The sequence below is a fragment of the Natrix helvetica genome (assembly GCF_964273705.1).
Source record: "Natrix helvetica genome assembly, chromosome: Z".
NCBI lineage: Eukaryota > Metazoa > Chordata > Lepidosauria > Squamata > Natricidae > Natrix > Natrix helvetica.
In genome coordinates, this window is record NC_138554.1 from 22,672,446 (window position 1) to 22,694,342 (window position 21,897).

The 21,897-nt window shown below is 42.6% G+C and overlaps 1 protein-coding gene across 2 annotated transcripts in view; it reads right to left on the reverse strand.

Moving 5' to 3' along the window:
• LOC309381255 (myocardin-like) overlaps positions 1 to 21,897 on the reverse strand; it is a 59,784-nt gene that overhangs the window by 20,113 nt on the left and 17,774 nt on the right. For both annotated transcript variants that reach the window (XR_014173527.1, XM_081932021.1), the window contains exons 4-10: positions 21,636 to 21,694; positions 18,985 to 19,060; positions 16,171 to 16,320; positions 15,261 to 15,400; positions 9,164 to 9,280; positions 6,847 to 7,118; positions 4,072 to 4,219 (exon numbers count right to left, since the gene is read on the reverse strand). Coding sequence is in view for 1 of the 2 variants with exons in the window: in XM_081932021.1 (XP_081788147.1) it covers positions 4,072 to 4,219; positions 6,847 to 7,118; positions 9,164 to 9,280; positions 15,261 to 15,400; positions 16,171 to 16,320; positions 18,985 to 19,060; positions 21,636 to 21,694 (962 nt within the window). In the remaining variant the exon portion in view is untranslated. The remainder of the gene's footprint in view (positions 1 to 4,071; positions 4,220 to 6,846; positions 7,119 to 9,163; positions 9,281 to 15,260; positions 15,401 to 16,170; positions 16,321 to 18,984; positions 19,061 to 21,635; positions 21,695 to 21,897) is intronic.

A 21,897-nucleotide genomic window follows, 5' to 3' on the forward strand; every position in this document is an offset into this window, starting at 1 on the left:
TCACCACATTTTACAAGTTCGCCATGCCCACACAGTCACATGACTGCCAAACCACTCCCACCCGGTCACATGGCTGGCAAGCCACTCCCACCCAATCACATGGCCGGCAAGCCACTCCCACAAAGCAGGCCATACCTATAGAAGAGGTTCTAAAAAAATTTGAAACCCACCACTGTTATGGTTGCTTGCAGTGTCTTTATAGCATTTTTTTTGCTGGAAATCAATGTTTATTTCCGGTTTCTGGCAAAAAATGCCTATTGGGGAAATGGGTTCACTTAACAACTCTGGCAGTCAGTTAATGAACATGATAAACATTTTAAAATTGGGCGTGGTAAGGTCCACTTAATAACTAGTATGACTTTCATAATTCTGAGCCCAATTACAGAAAGGTCACCCTCGACTTACGACCATAATTGAGCCCCAAATTATGGCCACAAAGTGAAAAAAAAACATTTGATAAGTGAGTTTTGCCCCATTTTACGATCTTTCTTGCCACAGTTGTTAAAGGGATCACTGCAGTCAATAAGTCAGTAACCTAGTTGTTAAATGAATCTGGCTTGTCCATTTACAGTCAGAAGGTCCCAAAAGTGACCTTGGGATGACCTGGGGATACAAAGCAATAGTGATGAAGTTGAACCAGTGGCTTAAATGTCTGGATTTTCATCACATGATTGTGGGGATGCTGCAAAGGTCGTAACTGTGAAAAACACTTGTCACATTTTTTGGTGTCGGTGTAACTTTGAAGGGTGACAAAATGAACCGTTGTAAGTCGAGGACTACCTGTACCTCTATTTATGATTTGTTTCATGCATTTTTATTCTGCTTTTCAGTGAAAAACCTTCCGCAGAGCAAAACTAAACATCCTGGCACAGGAAACAAAAAGGTATTAGAGGAGTGGGAAGCCAAAGGAAGGGCTGGATGGTAGAGTTGTGGATTCATTGTGCTCCCTATTTCCACGAGCAGTGAAAAAAATATCCTGGATTGAAGGCCACATCAGGGAATTGTCTTTGACCTCGGCGGAGGGTGGGGGTGGAATGCGGTCAGCTTGACATCACTCATCGAAACTCCGTTTTCAGCCACGACAGCTTCCTGGAGTTGCCAGCGAAAATGGAGTGGCCTCCCTAGGCTTTATTTTCGCTGGCAGAGGGCTCCATAAGGCCGCCGCGACAAAAACAGAGCATCGGCTGGCCGTGTGTGGCCTCCCTGAGTCCCATTTTCACTGGCAGAGGGTTCCAGGAGGCCATTATAGCCGAAAAGAGAGCTCCATTTTCACTGGCAAAGGCACTGGGGGCTGTTTCCATGGTGGGCCTGCAGACCAGATCTAAGCACCCCATGGACCGGATCTGGCCTTGAGTTTGACACCCTAGTTTAACTGATTTCCCTCCACATGGTTGAAGTTTGGAATACAGGACTCCTGTGGCTCTTCCCAACTCCACAATTCTACAATTAAGGGGCCTCTAACAAAGCAAGCAGAGCAAAAGTGATCAGGCGGGGCCATTTTGACGGGGACAGGCAGAGGGAAGTGTGATAGAAATCTGCAGGCAAACTGCACTCAGGGACACCATGCCCCATGTTTGAAAGTGCTCCTGCTGTCGCATTCTTGGTTTCCACCTTCAGTGTCTGGCTGTCAGATTCTCAACAGTCCTGGATTTCAGCTGTTGTTATAGAATAGCAGGTCGGCATGTCACAAAGCCTCCATTGTTCACAAACTTATCTTGGGAGGAGGTTGTGCATCCCAGGGGAGGGGAGGAGTGATGGATGTTGTCATTCATGAATTGTTAGAGCCTTTCAGAGGCTTCTCTTAGCAGATAACCAGGTGTGACGTGCTCTGGCTGAAGGGAAGAGTTGGGATGATTGCTGGGGTACCAGCCTCCTCGTTGCTCAGCAGCATTCTGTGGCTGGGTTAGTAGTCCTCGACTTACAACCATTCATTTACTGAGCATTTGAAGTTACGACAGCGCTGAAAAAAAAAAGGCTGGTCCTCGCACTTATGTCTTTTGCACCCACCACTCTCACAGTCACATGATTGCAACTCGAGTGCCTGGCAACCAGCTTGAATTTACGACTGGCGGCAGTGTTCTGCAGTCACGCAATCACAATTTGCAATTTTTTTCTGTCAGTTCCCAGAATCAAATGCTCATTTGGAAGATTGCCGGGTTCAAATATTTCACAACTTAACAACTGTGGATTTGTTTAATAATTGTGGTGATTCACTTAACGGCTGTTGTAAAAATGGTTATAAAATCAGGCTCGACTCAACGTACAATTTAGGACAGATATTCTGATCCCAATTGTGATTGTTACACGGCCTGTATTCTGCTTCTGGGTTTCCATGGTAACCAAGGCAACCATCAAAGTATCTCGAGCCGTTGATGACCTGAGATATGTTGGAGATTGCCGGACAGGCCACCAGCACTTCCACATTGCTGCCTGCAAACTAGCTGTGGTCTCCAGTAAGCACATGCATGCACAACTGATACACAGTAACACACCACAAATGTGGATCCTGATCTTTCACAGAGAACTGGGGCTTGGGTTCTCTCTCACGGCAAACGGAGCTGGAATACCCATTTTGGTATATTTCCCAATCTCTTCCCAATTGTGTCTTTTTTTTCCCTGGGAAGAAAAAGAGGGGAAATACTGAAGCCACAGGTCTTGTCATGGATGAGGGGTCCCCAACCTTGGCAACTTTAAGCCTGGCGGACTTCAACTCCCAAAATTCCCCAGCCAGCTTTGCTTAAAGTTGCTAAGGTTGGAGACCTGTCATGGATTCTCTTTCCTTCCCCAGACGGTCCTGAGAAGGTCAAATTCACTCCCTGGCTTGCTTTTTCTCAGAAATCAGGCAGGAAATGATATGATAACCGTCATATCCTCGATGCAGAGAAAAGACAGACTGACTGTACAACGTCAACTTAAACATGACTAAGCAAATTCTATTGGTTGTATTGATTTACTTATTAGTTCCCTATTACCTCTTCTCCTCATAAACGGTAAAGCTAAAGGTTCCTCATGCATATATGTGCTAGTCGTTCCTGACTCTACGGGACAGCGCTCATCTCCGTTTCAAAGCCAAAGAGCCAGCGCTGTCTGAAGACATCTCCATGGTCATGTGGCCAGCATGACTAAACACCAAAGGCGCACGGAACGCTGTTACCTTCCCACCAAAGGTGGTCCCTATGTTTCTACTTGCATTTTTGCATGCTTTCGAACTGCTAGGTTGGCAAAAGCTGGGACAAGTAACGGGAGCTCACTCCGTTATGTGGCATTAGGGATTTGAACCGCTAAACTGCCAACTTCTGATCGACAAGCTCAGCGTCTTAGCCACTGAGCCACCGCGTCCCATTTTTCTTCTCCCCATAGGACATATTTAGTTATTATATTTTGATCCCACCTTTATTATTGTTATAAATAACTCGAGGCAGAAAACATATCTAATACATCTTCTCCTCCTATTTTTCCCTCACAACCACCACCCTGTGAGGTAGGTTGGGCTGAAAGTGACTGGTTCAAAGTCACCCAACTGGCTTTCATGCTAAGGTGGGACTGAAACTCATAGTCTCCTGTTGATTGGTCCAAAGTCACCCAATCGATTTTCATACCTAAGGAGGGACCAGAACTCACAGACTCCTAGTGATTGGCCGCAAGCCACCCAAACTGACTTTCATGGCTAGATGGGACTAGAACTACGTTTTTTAGACCAGGAACTTTAGGCCACCAGATGGAACTGGCTCTCACATCTGCCCACTTACAGCATTTCCCTTGTGTATTTGTCATATAATATATGTGGGCATATGCAAAATTTTGTATTTATTTATTTATTTTGTCATGTTTATGTAGTGTATATCGGAGATGGTAACCCTTTGAGCACTGTATGTAACGAAATTTCATTTTAATGTATTCCGATTAGCGTATATTCAAAGTGACAATAAAGTTATTCTATTCTCTATTCTATTTGTGAATGGGGTGAGGGTTCTTCCATGTCGATAGCTCCTGAGCCTTTTATCAATACTTTGCCTGTAATTTGCTTAACACCAAGTTAGGAGATTTGCGTTGATAAACACCCAAACCTACCGTGAGCTCTTCTAAGTTGGCAGGCAAGAGTTCCGGTTTTGGTGGCAAAGGTGAGATTGGGGTGGCCGGAGAAGGAAGAGGGAGTGTTGGAGGCCCACTTGTGGGAGCCGGAGTCCCAGGGAAATTCAAAAGTTGCTCTGGACCATTGCTGGGTTAAAGAGAGAGAGAGAGAAGCAGAGAAAGAAAATAAGCAAGGGTTCTATTGCCTCTAGACAATTTTACCTCAGACTATAAGAACAAAATGATATTTGTTCACCTAGCAAATGTCTAAATATGTTCAAAATTGGGCAGCATACAAATTTAATTGAATATTATTATTATTATTATTAGGGTTAGCATAAACTGGAAGCCGTAGGTTTAAATTTCCACTTAGTAAAGAAACTGAAAGGCTGCTTTTAAACCGATCAGTGGCTCCCCACCAAAGTCCCTCACAAGATTATTGAGAAGAACAAATGTGGAGGAAGGGAGCCATCCATTCTTTCCAAGGTTGTTTGAAGGAGGAATAAAAGAGGGTTCTGTAAAGACAAATAAAACAATTCACCAAAGCAACTCTAAGCCAGCCTTCAACAGTTCTCAAGGCAGAGGAGAAACTTCCTAACATTAAGGATGATGTGGCATTCCCATCTGAAAAGCTCCAGAATAAGGAGTGAAGGATAAGATTTCAGCAAAATGAAATATTGTCTTACATGTGTCCAAATGGGAACAGAAATTTATTACAATACATGTACAGGTAGACCTTGGCTTATAACCTTTTGTATAACGACAGTTTGGAATTACAACAGCATTAGAAATGGTGCTTTATGGTCTGTAAAGCACTCCCGAGACGCCACTACAAAATCTTGCTGCACCATCGTTGGGGTCATGTGATCACAATCTGGATGCTTGCTATCTGTTGCAATCTGGATGCTTGGCAACATACAGCTTGGTTGCCAAGCGTCCTGAGATCATGGGATTACCATTTCCAATCTTCTCTGCCAGCTTCCCCAGAAAATCAATGGGGAAGCTGGCAGGGAAGTTTGCAAATTCAAGAGCACTCTACCTCATCTCTGGGGGTTGAAACAGCTGCCTTCCGAGGGGAGCTGAATTCCTTCAATGAGGGGCACATGAGGTAGATTTTGTAACTTGTGTACTAACATATATAGATGTTAGGTTTGTATTTTAATTTGACTTATTTTCTATGTTCAGGTTCATTGCAGAACTGGAATGTAGGAGAACTTTTATCCCTTAGTTGTATGGATTGATTAGATAGCTTTTAACATTCCAAAATTGAAAAGGTAATTTACAGAAGGATATCTGGAGACTATCTCCTGATAAGAAAAATGTTTCTTTGTGTCAACTGGCATCTGGTTATCTAACTTCTAACAAGCTTTGTCGTTGATTTACTGTGCAAGGAGGGGGGTTACTCTTATCTTGATTAACTAACTTTCCTGTTTCATTTTTCTTTGTTGTGTTAATTATAAAAAGGAATGTAAGATGGGCCTTGAGGTTCTTTCTAGTTGTTTCTAGAATTGGTGGATAGGTATTCAGGTTATGCTAATCACAATTAAGTCCAACTGCAATTATTGAGACTTGTGTGAATTCACCATGACTAATTTCAGCAGATGCTTCTCTTGAGTAACTAACTAATTCTGAATTCTGGTACTTAATAAAAATGGTCAGTTAATTTAACACTGCTTTTTGCACTTCTGGGGCATCTTTCCCCAAAGCCAAAAGTCAAAGAAATAAAAATAGCGGTATGTTCCTTGCTTAATTGGAAAGCAACACACACTTTAATCTTAATTGGAGAGCAATTCCTTGAAGTAGAGAATAAGTGGTGAGTCTCTGGGGGAACTTAGCAAAAGAAATATACATGCTTTAGCAGCACCCAACAGCAAGCTGTGTGCCATGAATCAAGAGTGAACCCATGGCAAACAGGGCACCATCTGCAAGATGGTAAGCATGGTCAAAAAAGTCAAGAGAAGTACAGGTAATAATTGCATAGGAATTTGGCCAGCCTCTTTATTTCTTTATTTTGTATAGCTGCCCATCTACTCTGGCAGCACACAATCATAAAACATTTTACCAGTTAACCATGATATAAAAAGAAAAATTAAAAATTAAAGACCAAAAAAATTCCTCAACTTACAACCATTCATTTAGCGCCTGTTGCAGGCCTGGCCCCCTCCCCCCCCCGCCTCTATGCCATCCCATTTAGGCACTTTGTTTAACCAAAGCATGTGCACAGACTGCTGAGTGCATGTGTCGACAGGGCCCGCTCACATTTGTGAACCAATAGGAAAGGTAAGTGAATACCACCCCTAGGAAACTGGCATATATTTACAACAGTTGCCATGTTCTGGGATCATAGGATCACCATTTTCAACCTTCCCAGCTGGCTTCCGGCAAGCAAAGTCAGTTGGGAAAACCAGATTTGCTTGATGACTGTGTGGATTCTGCAGTGATTTGCTTAACAACTGTGGCCACAAAGGTCATAAAATTGGATGTGACTCAGTGAACAACTACCTTGCTCAGCAACAGAAATTCTGGTCCCAATTGTGGCATAAGTTGAGGACTACCTTTAGCCAGGTAAGGGCCCCCTCACCCGCTCACGACACATAACTATGCCTTCTGAAAGGCCAACAAGGGGAGATCCTAATTTCAGGAGGAAAAAAATTCTGGAGGACAGGCATGAGGGCAGAAAAGGAATGTCTCCTCTCCACTTTTTGGATCGTCCTTGCAGATGAACCTGCTTGCAAACCATACCTGTGGAATTCTCAGGGCAAAACGAAGACTTACCTGGCGGGAACGGCGTGGAGAGCCTGAACGCAGAAGGTTGCTGGAGAGGTGGGCATGGGCTGCTGCTGCTGATTCAATATCTGGAGCTGCAGAAAAACCTGCTGTTGCTGCAGGAGATGAGCGTAGGCGGCATCCATGGGCAAGGGAGCCTGCTCCCCCTTCTGATCGGGAGGCATGTACTGGTGGTACTTCAGCTTCTTGACTTTGGGCCGGGGCTCCTTGGCCTTTTTGGGTCGAGGTGCCTTTCTGGCCTCAGGAACTTTGTGTAAGGCCTAGAGAGCGGGATTGAAAAAGGAAGGAAAGTAAAGATGGCTCAGGATGTCGGTGGACCAGAGCAGGGAGAGAAACTAGGGCTTCTAACTAAGATACCTTTAAGGTGTGCGGACCTCAACTCCCAGAATTCCCCTTGCTGGCTGGGGAATTCTGGGAGTTGAAGTGCACATGGGGAATTGTAGGAATTGAAGTCCACACACCTTAAAGGTATCACAGTTGAGAAACGTTGGTCTGGAATCTGGATGAAGGGTAGAAATTACATCTTCCTTTTTTATATATAATAGTTAATAGGTTTGTGTTTATGCCTTCTGTGCTTTTCTTGCTAAGCTTTGATAATGTCTTTGTTTTCCCTTTTTGGCTCCCTAATAATGTAGCCACTCCCACTCCATTCAATTGCCCAGATCTCTTTCGGTCATACGTTGAGGACTATCTATACTGAAGATAATTCAGGCACACCTTTTCCTGAGGCCCAGCATCCTTAAGTAGGTTTCTCCTCATATCATAAAGTAGTAACCTCTCTGGTACACACACCTACTACTTAGTGAAATTGGAGATACTGAGAAAATAAATTGGGGGAAATTTGACTCAATTAGTGCTTAAAATTAAGTAGAATGCCAGGGGGAAGTTCTTAGGGCATTTACAATATTGTAACAGCCCATATGGATGAGCCTCAATTTTTTAATGTCTGGACTTCTCCATTTGCTTCCCGGAGTGTGGAAAGCCAGGATGTACTTTGAAATAAATAAATAATACACGTGCCTAATGCAAACAGGCAAACTTTAGCAAACTAAGTCTCAGCATCTCTCCTTGACTGTCCTTGCCTGCCAGGGGAGGCTTCGGATGCTGAATGTGTGACTCTTGTGCAGCAGGGCCGAGAGGAGGGAAGGGGATGGAAATATAACAACTTCCTAGCAGGAGCGTGAATCCTGAGGCACCCCAGATGTTGTTTTCATCCTCCCTGAAAATTGATCATGCTGCTTGGAATTGCCGGAAACTGTAGCCCAGCAGTATCTATGACTTATTCAACAAACTATAATTTTTACAAAACGGAAGGGAGAATTCAGGACAAAACTGGCCTATAGAGGCTGGAGAAATTTTAGTTAATGTAGTGTTTTGCAATTTGGAATGAACACCAGGTTACCTTTTATTTTCTGACTACATTCAGCTGACAAGAGAGGGAAGTTTGGACAAAATCAGCACAAAATCCTCTCCTCTTCTCAACTCTCCTCTCTCCCTTTTTCCTTTCCTTTCCTCTCCTCTCCTCCCCTTTCCTTTCCTGTCCTGTCCTTTTCCTGTCCTGTCCTGTTCTTTCCTGTCTGTCCTATAACTGATTTGCAGAGGTTGTCAGAATTAATGGTATTCTTCCTTGTGGCTACTCATAGCCAGCAGCTGCTGTGCTTCCCTTTACAGAAACGCCTTCTCAACAATAATCCATGCAGAGTGGAGTAAAAAAACACATTGTGCCAGTTAAAAATCAGAACATGCCCTGCCATCATGAACTAAAATTAGTTAAATTTTACCCACAAATGAAGCAGGAACACCAGGGGAAGGAGAACAGCTTCCCCTCCATAGAGAGACTAAAAAAATTAAGATGGAACAGTTTTGATGAAGCAGCTGCAGCCAGCATTTTGACATGTATCCATCCTTCTGTCTATCTCTCTGTCTTCAATTATCTCCCTCTTTCTCTCTCTCTCTCCCCCATCCACCCACCCATCCTTCCATCCTCTATTTTCTTTCATTTATCTATGTATCTAATATGCTTACCCCGGGGACTGTTACAATACAAGAAGAACGAAACCATAAAAAATATTAAAATAAGTATTTTTTAAACGAAATCAGATAAAATGTGATCCCTTCCTGCAGATATCCATGGTTGCAACAACCCCATAACTCCTGGAGGGACCCTACAGCACATCCACTGCAGAGCCTTGCAAAATCATGCCAGCAGGCCATGACTGATCACTTTCACTGTGAAAAATGGTGGAAAAGACTTTATCCAGCAATATTCCCACTGGGCTCCTCTCTGCCAATGACCCATGCCTACCTTCGGGAGTGAAATTGTGGGCTTGAGGAGGCTTCCCCCTTGGAGAGAGAACTCAGCATCAGAGGTAGATGAAGTGACAGCAGGCTGTTGATCCACCAGGACTGGGGGCAGGTCCAGCTGCAGGAAGAAAGATAAAACTCAAAAATGCTGGCTCTTACACATACAGTACTGAATTGAATTTATGTTTTACTGACAAAGAAATAAAGGGAGACTAGTATAGATCTATTTCAAGCTATTTAGCTCTATTTAGAACCTGAATCCCAGAAGGGTATGGCTAGCTGATGAGAGCTAAGTAGCTTGAAATAGATCTATACTAGTCTCCCTTTATTTCTTTGCAGGTAAAACATAAATTCAACACACAAACACTGTATTTTTCAGAGTACAAGATGCTTCAGAGTATAAGATGCATATTAGCTTTTGGAGAGGAAAACAAGAAAAAAATTGTTTTGCCCTGCCTACCAGCATCCATCAGTATTCATCTGGTGCATTTTATACTGCGAAAAGTATGGTAATTTGTTGCGAAAGTGACTGCCTGTGAAGGCTCCTGGATTGGGGCTGAAAGATGAAAATGGAAGCCATATGCTGGGTCCCTTAATTGGGTAGACCAGGTTGCCCTGACAAAAAACACTTATACAGTACTGAGTTTTGCACAATAACCTTGTTCTTTAACTGTGGTTTGGTGAATAAACCAGAGTAGTGGGTTCATATAAAGTAAGAACCCAACAGACCCCATGTTGGAACCCATTACCCATGGTTCCTAAATTCCCTAATTGCTATTATTTCATGCCAAGGATATATGACAGTTTAAGATGGTAAGCATTGTGGATGCTCAAAAAAAATGGCTGCCATGGGGTGAATGCATATTCACAGAATATGCCTATGGGTATCATGATGGCTAACACTTATTTTTATTTTGTAAAACATTTGCACATAGAATCCAAAAATATTCCTGGAAAGCAAGTTGATTTTCATCACCAATACTTTCTTTTGTAGCCTGCCAATTTTTTATAACTTGTCTTAAAATTAAAATATGTTAAATATGAAGATTACAGGTAGTGTTTGACCTGTAATCCTCTTACAACTGTTATAGAGCCCGGCAAGCATAAATCATACTTGTCATTAAGCAAGCCATCATGTGACTGACCCAATTTTATGACTTTTGTTAAGCAATTGTTAAGCAAATATGCAATCATCAAGTCAACGGCAGGGTCATTAGGCAAGTAAGATGGAGCAGCTTTGATGGAGAAGTTGCAACCAGCATTGTTCTCTCTCTTTCTCTCTTTCTTTCTTTCTTTCTTTCTTTCTTTCTTTCTTTCTTCTTTCTCTTTCTTTTCTTCTTTCTTCCCCTCCTTCCCTCCCCCCTCTCTCCTGAAATGGGTGGGGTTTTTTGCTGAAAACCAGAAGTAAACACCTATTTCTCAGAAAAAATATAGTAAATATGTGGTCACATCACCTCAGGATGTTGCAAATGGCTGTAAATGCAGATTGCTGATCCCATCATGGTGTGTGTGTGTGTGTGTGTGTGTGTGTGTGTGTGTGTGTGTGTAAGCTTAGCTGTTGAAAGTGAATCCGGGATGGAAGTACCTTTTGGGGCAGTCCATTATAAATTCCATAGTCGCTAGGCAACTGGTTGTAAGTTAAGGACTATCTATATAAATGAGACAGGAAATATCAAAGAGGTATTTGCCACATTGGGGATCTCAGCTCCGAGTTCAACAATATTTCAAAGTGTCCTGCAGAGGGCAGCAGTTTACCACACAGACAGACAGACAGACAGACAGACATATATATACACTCAAATATACATACATATGGGCACACATGTGTGCGCATACACACACATACACATACAAAACCTTAATGTATACTTCAATGCCACAGGCCTCTTTCCTGGCTTTTAATAAAACTTGATTTCCATTATTTAAGTTGAGGAAAGGAGTAAATTGACCTACTTGAGACAATCTCTCCTCCCAATACTTTCTGCCTGAGCTGTCTAATTAGACAGTTGGCCTGCTCTAGATTCCACCAATTAAACAATATCATTTGATGGGATCCTTGAAATGGGTCTCCTCTATTGCAGGGCCTGCCCTTTGGGACAGACATCCATTTGTCCCCTCGCTTACCCTGTTTGAAAGGTTTTAATAAACCGGCTTTGTCTCCAGGTTTAGGCTCTTATTTAATTCTACACAACAGTATGAAACACAAACACCCCTCTTTTCTTTGTTATTTTTGGTTTTTTCTTCTTGCTTTTAATATTGGATGCTGCCCAGAGTCTTCATTTGAGCCAAGAAAATAAAGCAAGACTTCTTTAATTTAACAAAACCACAAAGGGCTTCCTGTTAACTGAGCCCGGCCACTGCATTTTTATGCTCATTAGAGCCACAGCCCCAAGATTAAAAAAATATGAGTAAATAAAAAATGTTGAGGAATTAATATTGTGGTACTTGGAAGTGAGCCATGAACTTTAGCAGTCATTTTTTTTCATGATGTGTGGAAAGCAGTGGCATAACCAACTGACCCTAGACATTTTAATAGTTTACACTATTTTCTTTTATTCATACAGTATAGGTAGCCCTCAACTTGCAACCATTCTTTTAGCAACCGTTTGAAGTTACAATGGCACTGAAATAAATGTCTGGTCTCACACTTACTATTGTCACAGCATCCTCAAAGTCACGTGATCAAACTTTGGATGCTTGGCAACCAGCACATTGACAATTGTTGCAGCATCCCAGGGTCATGTGATCACCGTTTGCGACCTTCCTTGTCTGCTTCTGACAAGCAAAGTCAATGGGGGAACCTGGATTTGCTTAACGACAGCTTCATTTATTCATTTGTTGCTTGTATCCTTACGATTTATATTGTTTCCTGATTGCTTATATGACTATCATTAAGTGTTGTACCTTATGATGCTTGATGAATGTATCTTGTCTTTTTATGTACACTGAGAGCATATGCACCAAAGGCAAATCCCTTGTGTGTCCAATCACACTTGGCCAGTAAAGAATTCTATTCTCTGTCCTGTCCTGTCCTATCCTATTCTGTTAACACCTTCCGTGTGATTCGCTTAACAACCACGGCAAAAAAAAAAAACCAGTCTTCAAATTGGGCACAACTCACTTAACAATTGCATTGCATAGCAACAGAAATCCTGGTCCAATTGTGGCCATAAGTTATGGACTGCCTGTAATTCAATAAAACTTCATGAGAAACTGCAGCTGAATAGAGAATTTTCACCAGGATGTTCGATTAATCTATTTCCATCCTTCAGACTGTCAGTGTCTTTGCTTATAGGCATTAAAAGCAACAGCAGCACAGCGCATAAAAGATGTTAGGCCAGCTAGAGAAGAATGCAATGTTCACTTCTTCTTCTTTTTTAATGGTGAAAAAAAAAACCCCATGGTAAACAGCAGGATTATTCCAATTCATAGGATGCAGAGTCTGAAGTGGTGCTGGGAAACCTCCACAAAAAATTATTAGAAGTGGAATGAATGCCACAGCCCAAATAGAAAGCCTTACATACTGCAACATTTTGTGGTAGAGACCCACCTGCGCTGCTCCATCTGGACTTCAATCATTTGTATTAATGCTAGAGGCCACAAAGGCTATCACTCAGTTTGTCTTCTCCCCATATCACACTGCATTTACCTTCTTCCCCATAATTTGAACCCGGCTGTTTAATAAAGGTGAAGGTCAGAAAAGCCCACCCATGACTCACAGTTGTTAAAGTGAGCTGTACAAGTTACACTATCACTATTTTGGTTCATTGAGGGGGGAGGGAAAGAAGTGGTAAAGGAAGGAGGGAGAGAAAGAGAGAGGAAGCTAGGAAAAGTGGAGTTCTAGTCTTGCCTTAGACTTGAAAGAGCCAGTTGGATGACTTTGGGCCAATCACCAGTAGACTGTGAGTTCTAGTCCCTACTTAGGCCTGAAACCCAGTTGGGTGACTTCGGCTCTGTCCCCCTCTCTCAGCCCAACTCACCTCACTGTTGTGGGAAAAATAGGAGATGGAAAGTGTATTAAGTCTGTTTGTGACCTTGAATTATTTATAAAAATAATAAAGGGGGGGGGGGGAATTAAATAAATTTGAAAACAAATAATATATTTGGGGGGGATATGGAGCAACAATTCTCACTGGAGGCAGAAATAAAGACCTTTCTCTGTGCTCTCTAAATGAACAAGTCACATATAAGGAAATCATATATGTCAGGATATTCTAGGAACCAGTCAGAGCAAAGTGTCTTTGTTTATGGAAGAAAATATAATGGTTAGTCACATAAGGCAAACACTTCCACTAGTGTTCCTCAATCTCAGAGCTCTTAAGATGTGTGGACTTCAAGTCCCAGAATTCCCTAGCCAGTGTGTTGGTAACTGTTCCTATGGGTCAAATTTAATGATTATTGCTGAAAAAACTTTTCTTTTAGGTGTTGACCTCCTCTGTTTGCTGAACACAGAATTGCTATTCTGCAGCAGTTTCTATTCTGTGAAAATCTTGCCGTTTGTACCTGGCACTTCTCTATTGATATTCTGCAGAGCTATTAAAATGGTGTAATTTAATTGATTCTGAATGTGATTAAGGGATTTTTACAGTGACCAGCCTGTAGCTTTATTTTTGTTAGAAATTGTTGCTGCCTGTGGTTTTCATTATTAAATTTTGGTTATCTAATTGGAAATGGAATGGATGCAATCCTATTAGCACAAACTATTTGGAGCATCAGGCGATATATATATGTATGTATGCATGCATGCATGCAGGGGTGGGCTTCAAAAATTTTAGTAAAGTGTTCTCTGCCTGGTTGCTGGGTGGGAATGGCCTAGTCAGCCTCATACACCACGGCAGGGGGCCTCCTCAGGCTCTGGAGGCCTTTTTCCTGAACTTCCGCTAGGCCCGTTTTTCACCCTCCTCGAGCCTCCCTGCGCGCCCTGCACTTACCTACATTCAAAATGGGCCGCATGGGGGCTCTTGGGAGGGGCAGGCAGTGCCAGCCAGGAATAGGATTTGGGGGTTCTCCAAACTGCACAGAATCTTAGCTAGAGTGTCACTGCGTTAATTGGTTTGCTAGCCGAACTGAACTGAATAGCTGAACTGAAAGAGTTATTGCGCAGGTCATAAGCTTATCAGCAATGATTTATTGTGCATGCTCATCACACATTCCAGAGACTTCTTTCTTTTTGATCTTTGTTCGTCTGCCAGGAAGCTGGGTGACAAACTGCTTCTGCCAAAATGTAACAATTAGATAGATTTGTTTTATTTCTTATTTTTGTATTAAAAGTTTGTTTTTCATTAGAACACGTTTTCGGGTTTTATTTATATTTTCGCTTTCTTGAAGAATATGCCTGTTTGGAAAAGCCACAGTCTAAGCCTCATTTAGTTCAGGGTGAAATATTTCCCCTGACATAGAGGTTCTGCCAAACCCCTGCAAACCCCCAGCAGCCCCGCTCTGCATGTATGTATGAGTGTAGCTCTGTTTGTGTTATATTTTATTACACTGCCTCTTTTATAGAGATATTAGAAATAGTTATCGTGCACACCTTTTAATGGACATCCCAGGATATGCAAGTCATTTTTATCTTCAAGTATTGCTAGCTGATTTAGGAAACTCTATTTCCTTAGCTATGGCTCTGTTACATTGCATCAAGATCCAAAGTAGATTCTGTTCCAAAAACATCAATTCTTGTTCCTGGACAAGAATTTTAAACTTGGGGGTTTAGGGTTTATGGAGTAAGACACAATATGGATTCTTAATTCTATTAGCCACAGACAGCATGGAAGATACAAGTTGGGGTCCCATAAAGGCATCATCCTAGCTTTAAGTAGTTTCATGTTAGCATACTTCACCCAGCGTTTCACAACCTCAGCAACTTTAAAACATGTGGACTTCAACTCCCAGAATTCCCCAGCTGGCTATGGGATTCTGGGATTTGAAGTCCATATGTCTTAAAGTCACCAAAGTTGAAAAACACTACTTTTAGTCAGTTCCTCCAAATAGCAAGGAGCTTCCCACTGTATCCTGGAGCTTTTCAACTTTCATCAAACAATACTTCAACAAACCACACAAAGACACACAGAGAGATATGTCTATATATAGAAGTTGCTTACTTGAAAAACTGCTTCTGAAGTGGAAGGATTTCCTTGACCACTTCCTGGAGACAATGCGAAACATGGGGAGGAGGAGGAAGAGGAACTACTAAGATCTTCTTCAAAGTTGAAGGACTCTGGGGTTCTACAATGGGCTGCATCTGAAGATGGTGTTGGGGGGAAAAAAGAGGTAGAAAGGCAGGACGAATTACTTGGGACTCACAGTAGAGGGAAAGGAAAATGCTATCCTGTTTCTTTATTATCTACAAAATATAATTTTATATTGAGCTTGATGAACGATTTATCTACGTCATAAATGTCTAATCGTTCTGTTCTTGGAGATCTCACAGTCATCAAAACTTATTCTGGGCCATAGTACAAGAAGTTCTTGACTTACGACCACAATTGGGACCTGGATTTCTATTGCTATACAATGCAATTTTTAAGTGAATTGCGCCCAATTTTATGATTTTTTTTTTTTGCCATGGTCGATAAGTTGTAAAGTGAATCATGTGGTTGTTAAACAAATTCAGCTTCCTATATTGTTTTGGATGGTTGTAAGCCAGCTGGGAAGGTCACTAATGAGGATCCCATGATCCTGAGATGCTACAACTCTTGTAGTTGCCAGCCACCCAAATTTTGATCACATGATCCTAGGGATACTATGAGTTGTAAGTGCAAGGATTAGTCATAAATATCTTTTTTCAGTGTTGTTCCAACTTCAAACTGTTGCTAAATGAATGGTGGGTACATTTGAAGCTTTCTTCAATCACAAGATTATAATTCCAGTCATCTCACCCCATTACACCCACTCTTTTCAATCTTTTAAATATGCTTCCTCCCATACAATTGGGAGTAGCTATGAAAGAATGAAGCTTGCATGAGGCTGTGTTCTCTCCTTCTTCTGAAGTACTATTAACAATGCCATTACCTGCCACCACATCCGTGATACCAGGCTCCAGGGGGAGAATGTTTTTCTTCACCAACTCAAGTGGCCCAGGACGATGCAAGATCTTCTCGCTCAAGTCTTCGGCCAAGCGAGCCTTCTTTTCCTGCAACTCGGAACGGTCCTCTTGAGACGCTGAAATGGAGGAACAGAGGGAATTCAGTGTTCATGGAAAGCAGATGAGGTAAAATCAGAACAACCTGGCTAGATCTGAGGGAAATTTTACCTCATGTAGAAGCCTGAATCTAAAACAAGATGATCGCAAATAATTACAAAGGATTTTATCATCCCCTGGGGATTATTCAGAGTACATGTAGTCCTCGACTTATAACCATTCATTTAGTGACCAAAGTGACAATGGAGGGAAAAAAGTGACCTACTTTTACAACCATCCCTGCATTCCCAGTCACATGATTAAAATGTGGGTGTTGGCACCCAACATGTATTTACGACAGTTGCGGCATCCCAGGGTTGTGTCAGATTGTCATTTGCGACCTTTCCAATTGGTTTCTGACAAATAAAGCCAATGAGGGAAGCTAGATTTGCTTAATGTTTGTTTGTTTATTTGTTTGTTTATTTGGATTTATATGCCGCCCTTCTCCAAAAGGACTCAGGGCGGCGTACAACATTAAAAAACACACATCCCAAAAGTTTTTTTTTTTTTAAATTAAATCCACATCCAAAAAACAAACCGAATTTAAAAGACAATACATTTAAAATAACTTAAAATTAACAGCTTGATTTACTTAACTGTAGCAATTCACTTAATGACTGTGGCAAAAAGGGTCATAAAATGCACAACTCACTTAAAAATTGCCTTGCTTAGCAACAGAAATTTTGGGCTCAATTGTAGTCGTAAGTCAAGGGCTACCTGTAGCTAGAAACACTGATGGGATTGTTAGGTGGATATTCTATTCTGACTTTCATTTAGGAATTCAAGATTGTGCACAAAGTAGTTTCTTCTCCAATTTTTCCCCTCAACAATAACCAGGTGGCCTTTAAAAAAGGCTGGCTCAAAGTGAACATTCATGGCCTAAATCTGGATTTTGGTTTAAAGGGGGGCAAAAAACTTGTTTTTCTCCAGAAAAGTGAGTTAAATTCTCCCTAAGTGATTTCCAGACGTCTAAGCTAGTTCAAATTAGAAAGTAAAAGAGAGTGAAAGGCAGAGCTTCAGATAGGCAGGGGGAAAGAGGCACTGAAAAGGATGGGAGGGTTACCTATTGGTGAACCTTTTCAGCACCGAGTGCCAAAATGAGCATGCATGCATGCTGGAAACTGGAAGAACAGCCGCCTGATGTGCATGCATGCGCCGGGAAGATGATCTTCTAGTTTCCGGTGTGCGCATGTGCGCTGGCCACTTAATATTCTGGTTTCTGGCATGCATGCATGCAAAGACCCGCTGGCTGGTATGCATGCATGCGCCAGGAACATGATCTTCTGGTTTCTGGTCTTCATGCATGCCAGAAACCAGAAGACCAGGTGGCCAGTGTGCATGCGTGCACCAGAAACTGGAAGATCATCTTCCCAGCATGTGCCTGATGAAGACCAGGTGGCCGGCACGTCAGAATCTGGAAGGGCAACGAGCGTCAGCTCACATGCCCAGAGAGATGGCTCTGCATGCCACTTCTGGCACACGTGCCATAGTTTTACCATCATGGCTATAGGACTTATCATCCACCCCTTAAGGCCGAGCATTTTTTCCTCTTGGGGGAAGAAGGATTCCTGATATCAGAATATATCACTGAGCCTGAAGAATGGGAACTCCTTTCACTGTTACCATTAGGGAGTCAGGAGTGGAAAAAAATGAAGATCTAAAGTTCCTTCTCATCATCTTAACCTCATTCTTTGAAGGAGCAACACCTGAAGTTGTTGGAAGAGAGTATAGAGAAAACTGGTGGAAGAAGAGGTTTTTTCTTTTTCCCCTACAAAATTTAAGAGCAAAACTCATTCTAAATCTCTCCCCTTGTTATTTATTTATAATGGTGCATGTATTCATTTGATCAGGGCTGTGCTGAGAAATGTTCTCACTGCCTAAGCGCTTCCCAGAGCTATGATATTCAGCAGCGCAGCAAGTGGAAGCTGGAAAGATGGGGCACTATTAAAAAAAATCTTTCTTGCCAGCAAAGAGAATTGGGACAACCTGACCCTACCCCTTGCCGCCGCCCCCACACCCATATCACTAATTGCAAAAAGGGTTTGCAAACAGAAATAAAAGTATGAAAGTACTTTTATGAAAGGAGGTTGCCCACCCTCTGAGTTTTATAAATGTTGCCAATGCACCTCAAAATTTGCTACAAGAATGTCCTAATTTTTATTCCCATACTTGCTAATCAAACACAAATGTTCCGCTTAGAACTATGGAGAAATCTGAAAGACCAAAACCGCGATTCTCTCCTGGAAATAGATTTTTTTTTAAAAAAAAGGAAAAGAAGGATCTGGCAGGACTCTGAAGATAAGTAGGTGAAAAATGGGTTCCACAAAAAAGATTTGGATTTTGTCTCAGAGTTTAAAAGCTATTTGCCTGCGTTTACACAACTCTGTATTGACAAAACATTAGTGTCTTGCTCACATAATATATTACGCCTAAAAAAATCCAGTATCATGGCTTAAGGTGCTAGCCTGAGTCATACAACATGCTAAGATAATGGTTGTATTCTCACAACACAATTCCACAAACTACTCAACCCATGCTGAACCTTGTCTAATATGTTATACAAACCCAACATCTTGATTTTCAGATTATGATGTGGGATTGGCAGAGAGGTTTGCAATCTGGACAGAAACTGTGTTTTTCCCTACCTTCAGCCTGCTGGCCCTTAACAGAGCTGGTCTTGTGAGGCCGGGGTGAAACTTTGAGCTTGGCAGTCTCATTGGCCTGAGAGAAGCAAAGGAAAAAACTTCGTGACACAGCCAATATGCCCTGACAATTTATATATTACTAAAACCAGTGACGTGCTGTGAGGTTAATGGCTGGTGAGGCCGGTGACATCATCAGGAAGGCGGGGAATGGGACCACGTGTGCTGGAGGCACACATTTCTGCCTCCGCCCTCCGCAGCTCCCGGGCGCGCACGGACGGAGATAGGCAGAATGGCGCCGATCCGATCCGGCGGGCGAGCGACCGAGGATCGGGCTGCCTCGCTCGCTCTTTCGTCCGCCCGGATCGCCTCGGTGTTGCTGTGGCTACCACCGTGCGTGCGCGCCTGGCAGAATGTCGGCGTTTCCGGATGACGAAGGCACAAAAGCCGACATTCTGCCGGGCGCGCACGCACGGAGGTAGCCACAGCGACACCAAGGCGATCCGGGCGGACGAAAGAGCGAGCGAGGCAGCCCGATCCTCGGTCGCTCGCCCGCCGGATCGGATCGGTGCCATTCTGCCTACCTCCGTCCATGCGCGCCCGGCAGAATGTCGGCGTTTCCGGATGACAAAGGCACAAAAGCGACAGTCGACAGTCGCTTTTGTGCCTTCGTCATCCGGAAACCGCCCTCCGCAGCTCCCGGGCGCGGCCGGACGGATGTATAATATTATAATATTATTATAATATTATATACTATTATTTCATGAAGAGAGGTGAGGCTCTGCCTCCCTTGCCTCCCCTGACCGCACGTCACTGACTAAAACTGTCTTGCCTGTAAACTTTAATCAAGTAAAACAGTGCATTGTAGGGCAACGATGTTTGAATCAAGGTACTTAAATGGGCTAACTTACAGAATTCATCCAAAATCTTTGATTCCCGTAGAATTAAAATTTGCCAAATTTTATAAAACATTTCATGACATAATATAAATATCATAAAACACTTCCTGTGGTCAACTCCAGGTGTTTGATTGTGCTATAATGTTGAACATGGGCTGCTTTCAAGGCAGACGCATGTCTGAATATTTCCCTGATTTTTAAAGAATATTTCCAGAAGTTTTGCCATTGAAGATATTAAGGAATCGGGTAAGGAAATATATCTGAAATGATGATCCAACATCTCATGGGATTGTCTAGTCACCACTAGAACTGCTTCTTCAGTCTCTCTGTAATATATCTCAATCAATCATGGAGTTTTGAGTTGAAGCAATTGTTTAGCCTGAAGGGTTCATTGTGCCTGTGATTGACACTCTACAATACACTCCCAAACTTGGCAACTTCCAAAACGGTAGATATTAACTCCCAGAATTCTCTTTAACAATAATGTTAGCTGGGAAATTGTGGGAATAGAAGCCTCAGCATTTGGAAATTGCCAAGGCTTTGGAAAAACTGTACTAGGACAATCAAAAGAAGAGAATGAAAAAGTCAAGTATAAGGTCTCCCCAACAGAGTGCTAACCATGTTTAGACAAGCATTTCCCATTTCAGTAAGCCATGTTATGAATGAACGTGCCAGCCATGTTGCTCCATCAGACATCTCAAGTGGTCTAATTTATTTCTATAGCTATCATAAGTAGAATTAATGGGATTCTGCATAGAGTTTTAAATCTGGGTGATGTCATTTAATGCTTTTAAAAGAAGGAGATTTAGATTACCTTTGGTGTTCAGTTCTAATATCAAAGGTGGTAGAAACACACCTGGAAACTTAATGAGAAACGTTTTGGATATAGGAGACTACATGTATTTCCAATCCATAGATACGATATGCCACCTCCCTCTGTCCTAAACTTTGGAAATGCACTGTTGATCACAATAGCAATTTAGAGTAGTGATACTACAGGACAATCGTCTTCGCTTGGAAGGCCTCGGCTTGTTCCACGTTAAGTGGGAATTGCGGATGCATATTCATTGCATTTGTAAAACATTCTATTGGGAAAGTGGGAAATAAGCATATTTAGCAAGATGGGCCAATGGACTAAATCCAGGAGTCGGCTTCAAAAATTTCAGCAACGGGTTCTCTGCCCAATTGCTGGGTAGGCGTGGCCATGGTGGGCGTGGTCTGGTCGGCCTCCTGCACCACGGTGTGTGGGGGCATGTTCATCTTCCCCAGGCTCTGGAGGCTTTCCTTGAGCCTCTAAGAGGGTGAAAACTGCCTCCACTTCTGGGAGGTTTGTTTTCCCTCCTCCCCGAGCCTCCGTGCACTTACCTCGCATCCAAAACGGACCACGTGGAGACTCCTGGGAGGGGAGGGGCGAGATAGGGGGGGGGCAGCCAAGGGTGGGATTTGGAGGTTCTCCAAACTGGCCACAGCTAGGGGTTCTCCTGAACGTTGGAGAACTCGTAGCAGCCCACCCCTGCCTAAATCAGTATATATCAGTTTCTGTCTGCCTGTCCTATCCGTTGGTGGGAAAGGGGACAGAGCTTGAGAAACTTATATGCATTTTGGGGCAAGCCAGCAGTTATGGATGATGGATGGTGCAGAACATGGATCTCTATTTAGCTGCCGTTCTTATTGACAGACAGCCCAACTCTTGAAAGTGGACTGTCCAAATAGCATGTTAGTGACATAATCCTCTCAAATCCCATTTTTACTCACCCTGGTCTGCCCTTGTGTCCCACTAGGCTGCGAGAAAGTTGGGAGGGATTTGCTGAGCCCTGGAGGGTAAAAAGGAAAAAAAAATCAGATGAGCACTAGAGGAAGCGTTCTGCCATCCATCACTACGCTTCCCCCTAGTTTAGGAGCATATATAGGGTAGTCCAATCCTTCTAGAAAATGGAGAGACTTGGACGCAACCCTTAACTGAGTCTTTTGACATGTGATCAGTCCACTTTTGTATTCTCAGCTATGAAATTGTTTG